The 14,828-nt window shown below is 34.2% G+C and overlaps 2 protein-coding genes across 3 annotated transcripts; one reads left to right on the top strand and one right to left on the bottom strand.

The window, feature by feature from the left end:
• Positions 1–1,294: 1,294 nt before the first annotated feature.
• On the top strand, positions 1,295–7,981 carry LOC140755215 (alpha-glucosidase 2). The gene is made up of 2 exons (XM_073090427.1): positions 1,295–1,446; positions 3,760–7,981. The coding sequence occupies exon 2, from the start codon at positions 3,822–3,824 to the stop codon at positions 7,062–7,064; it is 3,243 nt and encodes a 1,080-aa protein (XP_072946528.1). The 5' UTR covers positions 1,295–1,446; positions 3,760–3,821; the 3' UTR covers positions 7,065–7,981.
• LOC140755216 (tRNA (adenine(37)-N6)-methyltransferase) lies at positions 7,096–14,771 on the bottom strand. 2 transcript variants are annotated; one of them, XM_073090428.1, is made up of 6 exons: positions 14,585–14,771; positions 14,417–14,514; positions 13,131–13,362; positions 12,436–12,590; positions 11,636–11,834; positions 7,096–7,761 (listed from the first exon to the last, which is right to left on the bottom strand). In XM_073090428.1, the coding sequence occupies exons 1-6, from the start codon at positions 14,659–14,661 to the stop codon at positions 7,176–7,178; spliced, it is 1,347 nt and encodes a 448-aa protein (XP_072946529.1). In that variant the 5' UTR covers positions 14,662–14,771; the 3' UTR covers positions 7,096–7,175. The 2 variants fall into 2 exon arrangements, with proteins under 2 accessions (XP_072946529.1, XP_072946530.1); XM_073090429.1 differs by having other exon boundaries at positions 14,417–14,510; positions 14,585–14,743.
• Positions 14,772–14,828: the final 57 nt, after the last annotated feature.

Here is a 14,828-nt window from a genome sequence, read left to right as displayed (position 1 = left end):
TTGTCATCTACAACTTTCCGCGGGAACCATAGGCGGGAACCATCGACATTTTCGACATTTGCAATTGCTACAAGTTAAGCTCAAAACTCAGGTAGCGTTTTTACATACGTACGTTACGTACAGCTACTGCTGCTGCTGCTGCTATCGCGGTGGCTACGTAATCAATTATAAATACGATCTTGAGAATTTTGAAAAAAAAAACAGCCGTTCGCCGTTGAGACGGTCACTCAATATATTTATGTACCTATCTCAAAACTCGTCAAAATCTGGTTAGTATAATTACAGTTTATGCACACAAAGTTAAAAATAAAACAAAACGGGTTTTGTTTCAGATCCGTTTATCTAAGCAATGTCAGTTTTTTCTAGAATCGGGAAATTACTTATAGCTGCGATTTTGTTCGAGTGAATACCTACCCAGTAACGGGATTTATATTTAGCTTCTTTATGAACAATAATACGAGTAGGCATGTTTCCCTCTTGCAGCCTGTACCTACTCTAGTGATGAAAAAGACTCCACTTATTTATCCCGATTTATTGCTCGTTAAAGTATTTTAAATCTTCAAGTCATATTAAATAGGACTAAATCGAAGGTTAAAAGTAACTTTCAGACTCTATGTTCCTTTAAAGCTTTACAGGCTCTGAAAGGTCTACTGGAAATGTTTTCAAGTAGCTCGAGGGTAGCTTGGTTGGGAAACCATCCTCCTTCCAGCTTCCCCTTCACGGTTACTTTTACCTAACTGGAAATACTGTTATATATATTCAAAATATAGGTATAGGTATATATTCAGAATTAAAGCCTTTTATAGATCCACATGAAGTATCCGTGACCTGACTTAAATTGACTTTGGATACGTCAAGGTTCATTCCAAAACCAAGGAGGTGACGGATCAATGCAAGATTTCCATAACAGGTATGTACACCTTTTTTAATTAAATGCAATGGCTTTCCTGCGACTTCTTTCTTTTGTCTGTTTTAAAAATTTACAATTATTTACAAAAATGAAAATTATAGGTATATACAAAAGGTTAATTTTCAGCAATGACATCACTTTAAGATTAGGTGCCGCAAAAAAAAAATATTTACAAATTTCGAATACAATTAATTACAAGTTTGATTAAAGAAGGTCAAGCCCATATCAACATTAAACTTACTTATTTAAAATATGGCTTCAGCTTCGGACAGACATGTCGATCTTATTTCATGTTATACTTGGAAATACATTCTTGATATGGTGTATACACATACATATATTATGTATACCGTGTTTCGTGAATGTTGATAAAAGCGCCGAGCAACATAATTCTCATTAGTCTGGCTGGCTCCACTACACGAGTCGTATAGTGTTTGGTCATGTAGCTTTACGCGTTCGATCAAATTACGTCTATTATTTTTCAAACATCGTAACAGTGCTGTTATAAACTGGCAGTTTGATTTTATGGTAAACAGGTGAGCATTTTAAACGTTATTAGTCCCTTAGCATTACGTAAGGTTTAAGCTAAAGGATTAAGAAAATAATAGATATTATTCTTGAATGTTTGTTAATATGATTACCTCATGCGTACATGATTGTTGTATTAGGCGTTTTTGAAGTATCCGTTATTTTAAGTTAAGCAAATTTTAAAGTCGGTTATCTTACCTTATCAAAATGAAAACTGTAGCTAAATACCAAACAGGAAACATCGATCAATTAATGAATATATTTAAAACATTTGATAGTTTGGTAATTCTTACTTAAAGTTTTATAGAACATAATTATGGTGTAGTCAACAAGTTAAAAAACGTAAAAAATAGTCGTAAAACTCCTAAAAATATAAGAGATAGCTAATTCGATTCAGAATTACATATAGAAAAATATACCTACTGGTCTCAAGGAATTTTAAGAACATAAAAATATTTTTTGTTTTAAACAAAGTAAAATGTGACTTTAGATTTTCGTTAATAACCCAAAAAATAATTGTTGTTAAGAAATTCAAAAGAGGGTTATGAAAGAAAAAGAAATTTACAATGAATTTCTGGAACTCTACCACTGTTATTATAACTTATACGACCTCAGGTAGGAATATACAACCTATCTGGGCTTGATTTGGCTCCATGTACGGCAGTAACCACTTACCATTACGTGGACTGCATGCTCGTCTGCGACTCCTATATTATAAATGTTAAACAAAACGATCCATCGGTCGAACTATGCGTGATCCAAGTAATTATTACAAGTTGAAAAAAAAATAGTATAATATTATGTGTATAACCTAGTTAATTGTAGCAATACAATAATGGTAAAATAATAACCTGCGTAATAAAACATTTATTTAATGTTAGAAGTATTAAGAAAACCGAAAAGTAATGAATAATTTGTTTGCTGGCGAAAATAGTCGTTACTACAGAACCATCCTTAGAAAATGTTGGAAGTTATTTCGTTGATTAGTATTATAACAGTTTCATCGTCATCATCTTCATCGTCAACCCATTACTGACCCACTGCTGGGCACGGGTCTCCTCTCAGGATTAGGCCATAGTCTACCGCGCTGGCCAAGTGCGGATTGGTAGACTTCACATATCTTTAAGATATTTTTCTATAACTCTCAGGTATGCAGGTTTCCACACGATGTTTTCCTTCACTGTTTAAGCAAGTGATAATGAATTTCTAATACGCACATAAATTTGAAAATAAGAGGTGCGTGCCTGGGATTTGAACCTCGGACACCTCGATCGAGAGGACGCGTTTCTTAACCACTAGGCTATCACTGCTTTTATAATAGTTTGTTGTTAAGTATTAAGATTTATTGGTTAAATATAAATGTTTTTCGCCAGCAAACAAAGTTTTGATTACTTTGGTTCTTCTAATATTTTGCAAAATTATAAATTTTGCAAAATTTCTTTTGAGATTAAATGTCTTTAATCAGAAATTTCGTAACAATCTTGAGTACGTACTCTATGGTTCCGTTTAAAAGTGTCGTAATTTATTTTGACTCCACCATGTCACAGTATAATTATCTATATTCTTATGCTACTATCTTTATCTTTATCTATATTCTTATGACCATAATGTATTATTTTATTTGGAAGGATTTATATGACCTTGGGATTTTAAATAGCTTACCTTAAACAAGAAAGGGCACTATAAAGGTTGGTTACGGAAGCTTACGTATTAGGTACCGTTAAATTCCAAGGAACTAAAATGTATTAATTATTGAGATACAATTTTCAATATACCTACTTAGAGAATTTTATGGGTTATACTTATTAAAATTATTTAGTTTAACCCTTTTTTCTGTTAGTGACTTTTAACGTTACGCGAACGGTAATTGTGTATTAAACGTTTTCATTAATAAAATACAACGTATCAAGATTAAATAATTACAAAGCATATACTTACAAAGATTCTAGTGAGTGCTATAGACACACATAAGTACAGTAAATCGCAGAACCAGACGGCAGACCGATATCGCCCCTTGTAAAGTTATCTACATCTGTGCGAAAATTCCCCGTTTTAAGCGATTTACATGTTTAATGTAACGAAAAAAACTTAAGCCTTTGATTATTTCCAATATTGTATTGTAGAGACTAATAAATAATGTAAAAATGTCGATGTAGTTGTTAACTGACAAACCTAATAGTTTAAGAATGCTGAATGGCAGGTACATAAAATTATAATTTATAGATAGGTAGTAATCAAAGCTATATCTATACGAAAGTGATTACTGTCATGGAGTATAAATTAATATTTTTTGTATTCACCAGTCCGGTTTTTTGTTGCAGATTTTCCTGTTTTGCCAATACTCCACCGAAAAATACCATTGATAAGTTATTATAGTATAAATATGGAAAATAACACAAATTCTTTAAGCCCTGATGAAGTAGGTGCAATAGAGTCGATCGAGAAAACAGAAACATATTATTTTATTAAATATCTAACCGGAGAAGTAGCTAGGTTGAATATTTTAAATGACCACGTTATAAGATTTTATATGTCGCCGACCGGGGATTTCTTAGATTATCCCGAACCAAATAATCCTGAAGATGTTGCAAAGATAACCATTAAGAAAATCACCGACTATGGGTATGAAGCATTTGAGCAATCAAATATCAGTGACAACGACTCTCACTACATAATAAATGCTAACGGTTTGCTAATAGTATTCGATAAGATAAGAGGAACAATGAAAATTCATGACGAAAAAATGAACAAAGATTTGTTAATTGAGTCAAATCCTTTGTCATACAAAGATAATAGAACGACACAGACATTATTTCAAAGAAGTGATGAGTATTTTTTCGGCGGTGGGATGCAAAACGGCAGATTTAGCCACAAAGGCGAAAGTATCAACATTGTCAACACTAACAAATGGGACGACGGAGGCGTTTCCTCCCCTTGTCCTTTTTACTGGTCTTCATATGGGTACGGTGTATTTCGGAATACTTGGCAACCTGGGGTTTATGACTTTGGGTCTAAGTCTAATAAAATTATTAAAACGTCACACGATGATTCATATTTTGACGCATTCATCTTTATTAATGCGAAACCAAGCGGTATTCTGAAGGATTACTACGAGCTCACAGGGCAACCAATTATGATGCCTGAGTACGCCTTCTACGAAGCACATCTAAATGCTTTTAATCGCGATTATTGGGTTAAAGTTAGTCCTGACGAGCCAGGAGCAATATTATTTGAAGATGGCTTATATTACAAAACATACAAACCGAATGAAGTCGATAACAATACAGGTATTTTAGAATCACTTAACGGAGAGAAAGATAATTATCAATTTTCAGCTAGAGGGATGATTGATAGATACAAAAGGCACGACATGCCATTAGGATGGTTCATACCAAATGACGGCTATGGATCTGGATACGGGCAGAGCGATTCTTTAGATGGTGACATTGAAAATCTTCGAAAATTTACAGAGTATTCATTGGAAAATGGAGTGCAAGTGGGTCTCTGGACAGAAAGTAATTTGCATCCAGTTGACCCCATGAATCCTAAGAAAGGAGAACGCGATCTAAGCAAAGAAGTGGGCGTAGCTAACATCGTAGCCCTTAAATGTGACGTGGCATGGATAGGATGTGGTTACTCTTTTGGATTGAATGCTGTTGAAAATGCTGCTAGCATATTCACAGAAAAAACAAATTCTGGAGTGCGACCGTTTATTATAATGGTTGATGGTTGGGCAGGGACACAAAGATATGCTGGCATCTGGAGTGGCGACCAGACTGGAGGTGTATGGGAATATATCCGCTTTCATATTCCTACGTACATTGGAACAGGACTATCTGGTCAGCCAATTGTAGGTGCAGATATGGATGGAATATATGGAGGCGAAGATAGTAATGTAAATGTAAGAGATTATCAATGGAAAACATTTACTCCACTACAATTGAACATGGACGGATGGGGTCGAATTCCTAAAACCCCTTTTAGTTTTGACGAAACAACTACGTCAATAAACAGAGCGTATCTGAAATTGAAATCCATGTTAATGCCATACAATTATACCATAGGTCATGAATCGACCAATGGCTTACCGATGGTGAGAGCAATGTTTCTTGAATTCCCGGATAGCAGATTGGCTTATACCACTGACTGTCAATATCAATTTATGTGGGGTCCGAGTCTCCTGGTCGCGCCCATTTATAGTGCTGAAGAATTTTATGGAGACTCTGTACGTCATGGAATTTACCTCCCAGATCCTAACCAAGTTTGGATAGACTTTTTCACGGGGAACAAATATCAAGGAGGAAAAATATTTAACAATATTAGCGTACCGCTTTGGAAGATACCAGTATTTGTAAAAGATGGGGCAATTATACCCATGACGAATGCCAACAATAATCCCTTCGAAATAAAAAGAGACAATCGAATATTTACTCTGTATCCCAATGGCAAGTCCAGCTTTGTTGTCTATGAAGATGACGGTATATCCGCCGATTATTTAAATAACCACTTTGCTATGACAAAAATATCAATGGTTGGTCCACAGACCAATGAACCTGGCGATCTAATGATAACAATAAAACAAACAACTGGAGCGTATGAAGGCATAACAAAAGAGAGAACAACTTTATTACAAATAATGGCATCCAGTGATGCGAATGATATTAAAGTTGCGATAAACGGAGAGTCACTCGAAATGAATAAAGTCGAAAATGATGAAGATTTTGAAAAGGAGCATGATGTTTTCTATTTTAAAAATGATTTCGTAATAAACCCTTATCTTAAAGAATTCGATGACACAGTTCTGCAAAAGTTCTTACTGATTAAAATTCATAAATTGGATGTAACATCCAGTGAAATAAGCATAAAAATCAAGAATTTCGTGAACGCAGGCAGAATATTTAGCTGCTGTTCCACTATAAATGAGAAATTACGGCCTCCTCGAAGTTTGGTGGTAGATGAAGAGCGAATAAATTATAATTCTATAACGGTTAAATGGGAGACTGAAGCCGACGCAGATTATTATGAAATAGAAAGAGACGAAAGCTGTTACAGTAACATACAAGGAATAAATTACTTATTTGAAGATTTCAAATGCGAGACTCAGCATTCCTTCAGAATTAGGTCAGTGAATAGAGACGGGTCATCTGAGTGGAGTGATTATGTACACGCGACTACAAGTACCGATCCTTTTAAGTATGTCGTCACCGGAGTAAATGTGACATGTAATCTACCATGTCAACCTGCACAGGAAATATGCAATTTGGTAAATAGTGATAAAAACTCTATGTGGCATACCAATTGGGGTACATTAGGGCAAGCTAATCCTCAGACAGATGAATTTTTAAAACTGTCTTTTGATTTAGGCGATGTTTACGAATTGGACAAAATTGAATACTATCCCCGCAATGACGCCGGTAATGGAACTTTTCTTAGAGTTCAATACAAATTTTCTGATGATGGTACGAACTGGAGTGAACTGTCGAATGTAATAGAATTTGATAACGACAATACAGTCAAGACAATACCGCTGGACGGAGCCAAACTAAGATATCTCGAATTAACAGCCTTAGAAACTATTGGCAATTTTGGTTCAGGTGAAAGCCTTTTATTTTATAAAAACGTGTAAACAAAAAGCATTTTCGAAATAAAACACAGTATACACAAACAAATTATAATCAAGCTTGCAAAAATAAATAATGGCAGTAATTAAAGCGTAGACTGAGAGAACAGTGTGGAGTCAATTTTCCTGCAACTCTTCTGCACTTCGCACTGCAATGATTGTGCACACACCGGCTGTCGCGTCGAACGAGCAGCTGATAGAAAGGTCCTCTAGCACACAGCTGTACTCATGATCGGGGTACCTTGTCCTCACATACAATGACCTTGGATCCTCAGAGAGCAAACATTCTATATTCGTCTTAAACGATTCCGCTCTAGCGCCGATCAATTCGTGCAATCGCTCTAGCGTGTCATCATTGAACATAACGTGGTATCTTTGGGAGGGTGGATTGGCGATCCACGACGCGATCCTTATGCCATCTTGGTTCGCGTTCATCAGGAGATTGGATTGTGGCGGAGTGAATCTCTCCTGGCCGTCGGGGGCGCCGCGTTCAGTGTCCAACCTTCGTGTTGGCGACGTCACGACAGCGCCGTCCAATAAGTCTACGCTCGAAGGAGATTCAGACGACGGTGACAAGGGTGCCATGAGATTATTAAGCTGAGTATCTTGATTGTCAGGTGAGAGAATCTCGTCGTCGTACGGTGATCGAGACGCGGGGCTAGCCGTGTCGATACCGATTTGATTTGTCAACCGAGGGCTCACACTGTAAGAAAAATTATTATTACGGTCATAAACTATGTTTTGCACGCTAATGTTAGTTGTATGTGATAAGTAAGATTTTATATTCGTGTAACGTTTTATTTTTACTATTTTGTTATTATTGTAGTGCATTTATCACATTGTATCAATACTAAACTTGTAATGTTTTTGTAACAGTATTTCATGAATGTAAATTATTATTATTAAAGTGATAATTATGATAATGGATTTTACTTTCAACTGGCCCAGCTAAACTAGATCAAATTCTATATTAAGGTACCTATCCTTAAGGAAAACCATTTCTTAAAAATGGCATCATTCTTGCAATCGCAAAGCAACATCTGAATGCAAATATTTTCCTTTTAATCGCAACATGACACATTATCAAATATATACACACATTTTTCCTTATCCTCATCTATACATATAAATATAATCGAAATGCCTGTTTGTAATGTGCACATTTTAGCATTTTAGTAACTTGATATAAAAATATATAGAATAAAAAAAACAATTACATATTAAAAATATTTGTCTTTCTTTTTGTTCCGGTTAGTTTCCATAAAGATTGGGCAGATTTTATCGGGACTCATTGTCACTTAAATGTTGTTATAGGGAGTAACATATGCAACCTCCTTTTTTTTTTGGAAAAATAATTAGGGTTCCGAGCGAAAAGTCAAAACCCATGAAATCTCTAGAGGATTTATTTACACCTGTAAACGCGGGTATATCCGCGGGGCACAACTCAATAAGGATGTCAATAAGGATGTTGATGGTATTTGCGTATTAATAAAAGCGAAATATTTTTACACTATACTATCATAAAACTGCTTTTAGGTACAATTGTAAAAAAACAATATTACACTCACAACTCCACACTAGGATTCCGTGTCGTGGGTGCCATGAATACACACAAAGACGAATACACAAACACCCAGACCCAAACGGATATCTAAATCTATCATTAATATCTGCCGGCGATCGAACTCGGAACCCTGCGCACTAAACCAGTACGGTGACCGTTCTTCCACGCGAATCATCACAACAAAGAAAGACACGTACAAGTAACGTAACAAGTAGCAAACTTAAAATTCGAAAAAAAAAACATCGATATCTATAAATCGTCTATTTTCACATCTGAAATTCTTTTCAAGTGAAACTACTAAATGACTACGTACTATACCATAAGGATGATTAATCTATTTGCGTTTAGTATTTTAACACTCATTGGGAAAACATGTATAGTAAGTAATATTTGTGTTTACTTTACTAATACCGGCGTTAAGGAAAAGTGTATGATAAAAATACATGCTATTTTGATATTTTTTCGCGTAACTGTTTTTATCGTAAAATGAGTCGGAACAGAGATATTTGTGTTCGATCCCCGGCTAGACAGATATCAGATAAATTTAGATATCTGTTCTGGGTCTGGTGGCCACTGTACGTGTCCATAGCACCCACAACACGGAATCCTAGTGTGGGCCTGCGAGTGTAGAAAGCGACATTTTTATTAGAATCAACATAACTGAACATTTTTTTTTCATAATATAGGAGGAGCAGACGAGCATACCGTCCACCTGATGGTAAATGGCTATTGCCGCCAATTGTAATGTGGTTCGAAGGTACTCCGTAAATAAAAGGCCGTCGTAAATAATCTTAAATAAATGTCCGTACGATGCATCTTTTATTACTGAACCAGATCTTATAATTCACACACATGCATGTCTACACACACAGTACACCTTCCATTTTTATGGAAAAAAATGAATTTTTACATGTTTTTTAATATCCGTTTTAAAATAATATAATTCTTCTTTGAATTATAGCTTCTAGAAGTCAAGTATCTTAAAATATTAGTAACTACTTACTATATTAAGAAATTAAAAATATATACAAACATACAAAGGTACATTCAACAAATAGTTATATATTAATTTATATTAATAATTCTTACACATAATATCGTTTACTCCTATTTTTGTGTATGGTAACAGGTTTGCTTTTCACACTAATTATGACGTTAGGTGTATCATCTTTTCTTACAGTGTAAGGATCGTTGTACACTGGTGACATTTTATCCTTCTTATTTTTTTACTAAAATTAAATCTTTGTTCTTATTTCATTAACATTCTTATTATATTTCTCCTTACGTTTACATAATTTTAGCATCCTATTTTATCCTATTTTAGCATTTTTATGCTTATCCTAGCATCTAAATTAGCTTTTTGTAGTCTATATTTTAATTGTTTGAAGTTTTTATGGAAGTTATAGATAGGATTGACTACATTATTGTCTAAGTTGCTTGGCAAAACACATTTTTACCAAACACTAATGCGTAAGGTGTGTAAAAAGTTTCAGAATGTACAGAATTATTATACGAAAACGCCCAATATGGTAGCCTACTACTCCAAGAGTACGGTTGGTTTGTCGGTTTGTATTCTTAAATAAGCATTCAATCCTTTGTCCGAATTTTCTTGTGCTCCGACATTTTGATGGTGATAAGCGGTAATTATTGTTTGTTTTATGTTAATCAATTTACAAACTTCTTTCATAATTTTTGAAACAAATTCGGTACCCCTATCTGATGCAATTTCCCTCGGTATACCATAGCGTAAAATAATTTTCTCGGTAAACGTTTTCGCAACAGTAGTTGAATGCTTTAAACTTAACGGGTAAATTTCTACGGACTTAGACAATACGGACTGAAGGGTTAATATGTAACAGAATTTCGTAATTATCTTTCTCTAGCGGCCCTACTATATCAAGATACTTGAATTATTTTATAGTCATGGGCTGTTCGTATAATGATTTGTACGTTTTTGTTTCTGACACTTGTCACATCGTCTTACATACTCTTTCACATCACCTTCCGTACCTGTCCACTAAAAATATTTGCGCATGTTATTTAACATTCGACGAACACCAGCGCGTCCACTCACAGGAAGTAGATGAAAGTATTTATTAATTATTCGTTTAGTAGATTAATAATTATTCGCTTTTCGTCGTCGTTTTCTATTTTCTTTACTCCGTTAACTACATTTATTCGCAGTCCGGACCATTTATTATCTTTATTTATAATATTTATTAAGGACTTCATTAATATACTTATTATTTTCATCATATTTTAGATTTGTTAAATTATTTATATTTTTATCTTTACGTAATCGTACCAAATCCTTCATCAGTTCGTCTCGGGTTTCTGGCGATAAGGCATTTGGATTTACATAAATAGTATTTTTAAGTAAAACAAAAATAAGATTTTTGTATGAATCGTCCCGTGAAGGGTTTGGTATATGCCTGTATGTATGTTTGGTATATTTGGTATTTGGTATATATTAACTTTAATAATTTAATGTAGTATTTTTTCTACAATATTCGGTGGATCCTGCCGAGTATGTGTAGAAACACCTTTATTTTCCTTCGTGTCAATTGCCTGACCTTGCGTTCATCTCTTCACGCCTCTCGTCAATACATACATAGTATCATTGCTTAGTTGTTTTAATTAATTGCTAGTATCTACTAAAAGTTCAGTATCAATAATATTTATGTTAAAATTGACATAATTAATAGAGTCCATGTTTAAAATTATATCAACGAAAAAAATCGCTTAAAATCTTACCTGATTCCTCATTCTCTCCTACCTCAGTCCGGTCCGTCCCTACATTTCCTGTCTCCTGCGTCTCACCACATATAAAGACTCCTCAGACCACAACCTCGACCAGACGTCATCAATAATCAACCCCAGATAGGATATTCCTACCTGAGTATAGTAGATATTCCTACCTGATGTCGGCCACAGTAACGCCGTTACCCCTGAGGACTAAGCTGGAATGCCTTGGAAAAGTATGAATTCAATATGAGTCTGAAAAAACACAAACCTGCTAGTATTATAGTCCTGTTCATCAACGCCTAAAGTGTTCATCGGTTCTAATATATCACTGATCCCTTCAATGGGTGGTCTCGCTCGTGACGCGTTTTCGAACACCGCCGGGTAGTCATATTGCGGGATGTATGGCTTGATGTCTAGTAACGGAGTGCCGTCCACCATATCGATGCCGAGGAAGTGGATCTTATTACCTGTGTAACATGAACAAGTATATAATAATTATATGAAACCTATCACTTGTGACATACTATGTAACACAGCGGGTAGCGGTATTGATTCCCGGCTAAGCAAATGTTTAATGACTTTAGATTTTTGTTTCGGACTTATATGTATTCAGATCTATGGCGTAAAAATAGTAAAAATATGGTTGCGCAAAAAGTGGCGAAAAAAAACCCAGTCATTTCTACTTGGTCTTCAGGAGTAGCAATACCCACAAAGCCGACTTTAAATAAGCCTCTAATCTCATTTAACCCTATCTAGTGTTAGTAGTAGATGCCCATGGAGGGCAGTGGCAACATCAGATCATATTCTGAACCGAAATTTTTTTGCCATTTTTGCCATTTGCAATATAATTATCGACATATTTAATTTGACTTCAAATACTTTTTATCCATTAACCAGTTCGGTGCAGATTGTCTTATAATAACATATATCTTATATAACATAATTATGTCTCATATCTATATAATTAATAAATATAATATATAATTAATTATATACGAAAATAATTAATTAAAATGATTCTTATTATTACATGTTATAAGTATAACATATTATACTCGTATATGTTACCTTCAATAGCCTGTATCTTAACTAGAGACATCCCAATGGGGCACGGCCGGTGCGGGCTGCGGGTGGAGAGCACCCCGCGCCGCTCGCCCAGGCGGGGCGGAGTCACCTTCGCCGGCGTCTTACTACCCTCTGTCTTGTGGAAATGGTACAACAACCTGTATAACAGGAATAAGAAGATTTATTTCTTTATGAGCTGTGCCTCGCGACTCTGGTCTCGTTATAAGTAAAAAGAAACTCAGAAGATGTAATAGATTTTGATTCAAAACCCTTGTGTACTCTTTTTGTAAAAGAAGAGTAAGGCTAACTTACTCCTTATAACTATCGTCTACCTTCTTCTAGACATTTATATCTACTATCCTTATAAAGACTTATACAATTGCCTAGCGGTTTCAAACATTAGCTGAACAAAACAGACAGAAAGATAAATTTAATTGTATAGATTATTTGCTTCAAATTAAACACAACAATATAAACCAGTTCACTATTTACAAACATGCATAGTAAAGTATATAACAATTTTTATCAACTTTTAAACAGGGCAACTAATTAAATTCTTATTTAATTATTAAAAATCTTTAGTTAATGAGTTTTTTACTGTTTGCAATCTTCAATTTCAATTAGGAACATTTATAAAAACAAAAGCAAAGCTTTCATTTTCATCCAATACTCCATAATTTTTAAAACTATATACTTACCACATATGCGAAAACTCTTCGAGTCCTTCAAGAGCATGCGCTGGGTTACTGAACACATTGGAATCTATCACCACTGTGCCAGTACTCTTGGTCAGGAGGGATGGCTGTCTTGGCACCCCCCTTTTGTTCTCAAAGATAGTGTGAATATATCCAATTGGTCGAAATGGTATACAACCATCATCAGTTGTGGGGGATTGGTCATTGCAATTGTTTTGATTTATTACTGTTGTAGCTGAAAAGTTTGTTTTTTAAACATTTTTATATGTTACCAGTATAGCATAGAGATTTCCTGCCAGCCGACATAATCATGCCTGAGGAGCATGATTATAATGTCTTCTTTTATATTATTGATACCAATACTGGCCTTATTATCGGTGGTGTAATTATTCAAATTATTTTTATCTCCTGTGATATAATAGTCATGGTTAAGGTCATACCATTATTAATATCATCAGTCCTAACCAAATTTTGCTTTTATCATCATATTTTAGCAAGTCAAAAAAAAAACCTGTCTTTTTTTTAATATAATGTGACCAGTGCATCTCGTTACACATATTAACATATTACCTAAAGTAGAACTAATGTAATGATGATGGAATCAATCTTATCTTGTCTAAGATCAGTCTTAGGTGTTTTTCCACCTTTTGAGAACTAAAATGGCAAATCTTATGCACATGTTGCACATTTGCAATTGATAAGCATTGATAATGATCAATCCTTAACTATTGCAATGTGCTTTGGATTTTAAGACAAATAATATGACAAATAGCTGGCAAGTTAGTAAATATAAATTATTAATAAGGATCCATTGTTGAATGAATAAATGTTGTTGAATTAAGATGCATCTTCACATATTATAGATTGTAGGTACAAAATTCTCTAATATTTACAATTTAGTTATGTATCAATAACATGGTTGATCAATATTGTTGACTTTGTTAAAAAATAGATAAATAGTGATGCTAAATAAACTGGGGTTGCTGTGTTTCAGTCTTATAGAACTTTTCATTAAATTATAGGATAATATTACAAAAAATACTTTTATATTGAAATTATAAGTAATTTAAAAATTCCAAAAATAATTGTTAAGTTTTGCATACACAAACATGAAAGTTGAATTTTCATGTTAAACATAAATGCAGGCAAGTTACAAACATTAATGTAACAGTAATATTCTGATTGAAAAAATAAATTGATAACCACTGTGATTTTGTGAACCTCTGACCTAGTTTTATAATCGCAAAATAAAAATAAAAACATAGGTATAGTACACATGGACTCCATACCATCTGAGGCGCAGTCACTACATTTAAGACCATCCAAAATATCTTTAAGATACTTCATTTCCTTCCTATGTTCATGTTTTAACGCTGAAAGTTTCTGCCTGAAAACATTTACAGGATATAACACCAAAAAAAGAGAAATACTCGTCTCACTAATAAACAATGTCGCACCTTAAATTTCTGATTTCTGTTCTAGCTAATGCTACTTGATTGTGATAATGTTCTAATTTCTGCGTCATATTTGCCATCTTTATAATAATATTCTCTCATCTGTTTGTGATATTTTTCGGAAAAATATTTCCATCGCCGTAAACAATACAAGGCGACAACGCTACTTTGTTTTAGTTTTTCAAATATATGACTTGACTTTTGAGTTTTGACAACTGCCTGACTTAGATTCCAGCTTATTAGCTCA

The sequence above is a fragment of the Epargyreus clarus genome, unplaced genomic scaffold (assembly GCF_041222505.1).
Source record: "Epargyreus clarus isolate Ecla_fem2 unplaced genomic scaffold, WU_Ecla_fem_2.2 ptg000032l, whole genome shotgun sequence".
NCBI lineage: Eukaryota > Metazoa > Arthropoda > Insecta > Lepidoptera > Hesperiidae > Epargyreus > Epargyreus clarus.
Note: the sequence above shows the minus strand (reverse complement) of the source record. Positions and strands in the feature narration are given on the sequence as shown.

Excerpts from the sequence above, each read along its gene's own strand:
- LOC140755216 (XM_073090428.1), bottom strand. The coding sequence starts at position 14,661 with ATGGCAAATATGACGCAGAAATTAGAACATTATCACAATCAAGTAGCA. Across the intron at positions 13,363-14,416 it reads TAGTGACTGCGCCTCAGATG|CTACAACAGTAATAAATCAA; the intron begins GTATGGAGTCCA and ends CAAACTTTTCAG. Across the intron at positions 11,835-12,435 it reads TAAGATACAGGCTATTGAAG|GTAATAAGATCCACTTCCTC; the intron begins GTAACATATACG and ends CATGTTACACAG.
- LOC140755215 (XM_073090427.1), top strand. The coding sequence starts at position 3,822 with ATGGAAAATAACACAAATTCTTTAAGCCCTGATGAAGTAGGTGCAATA.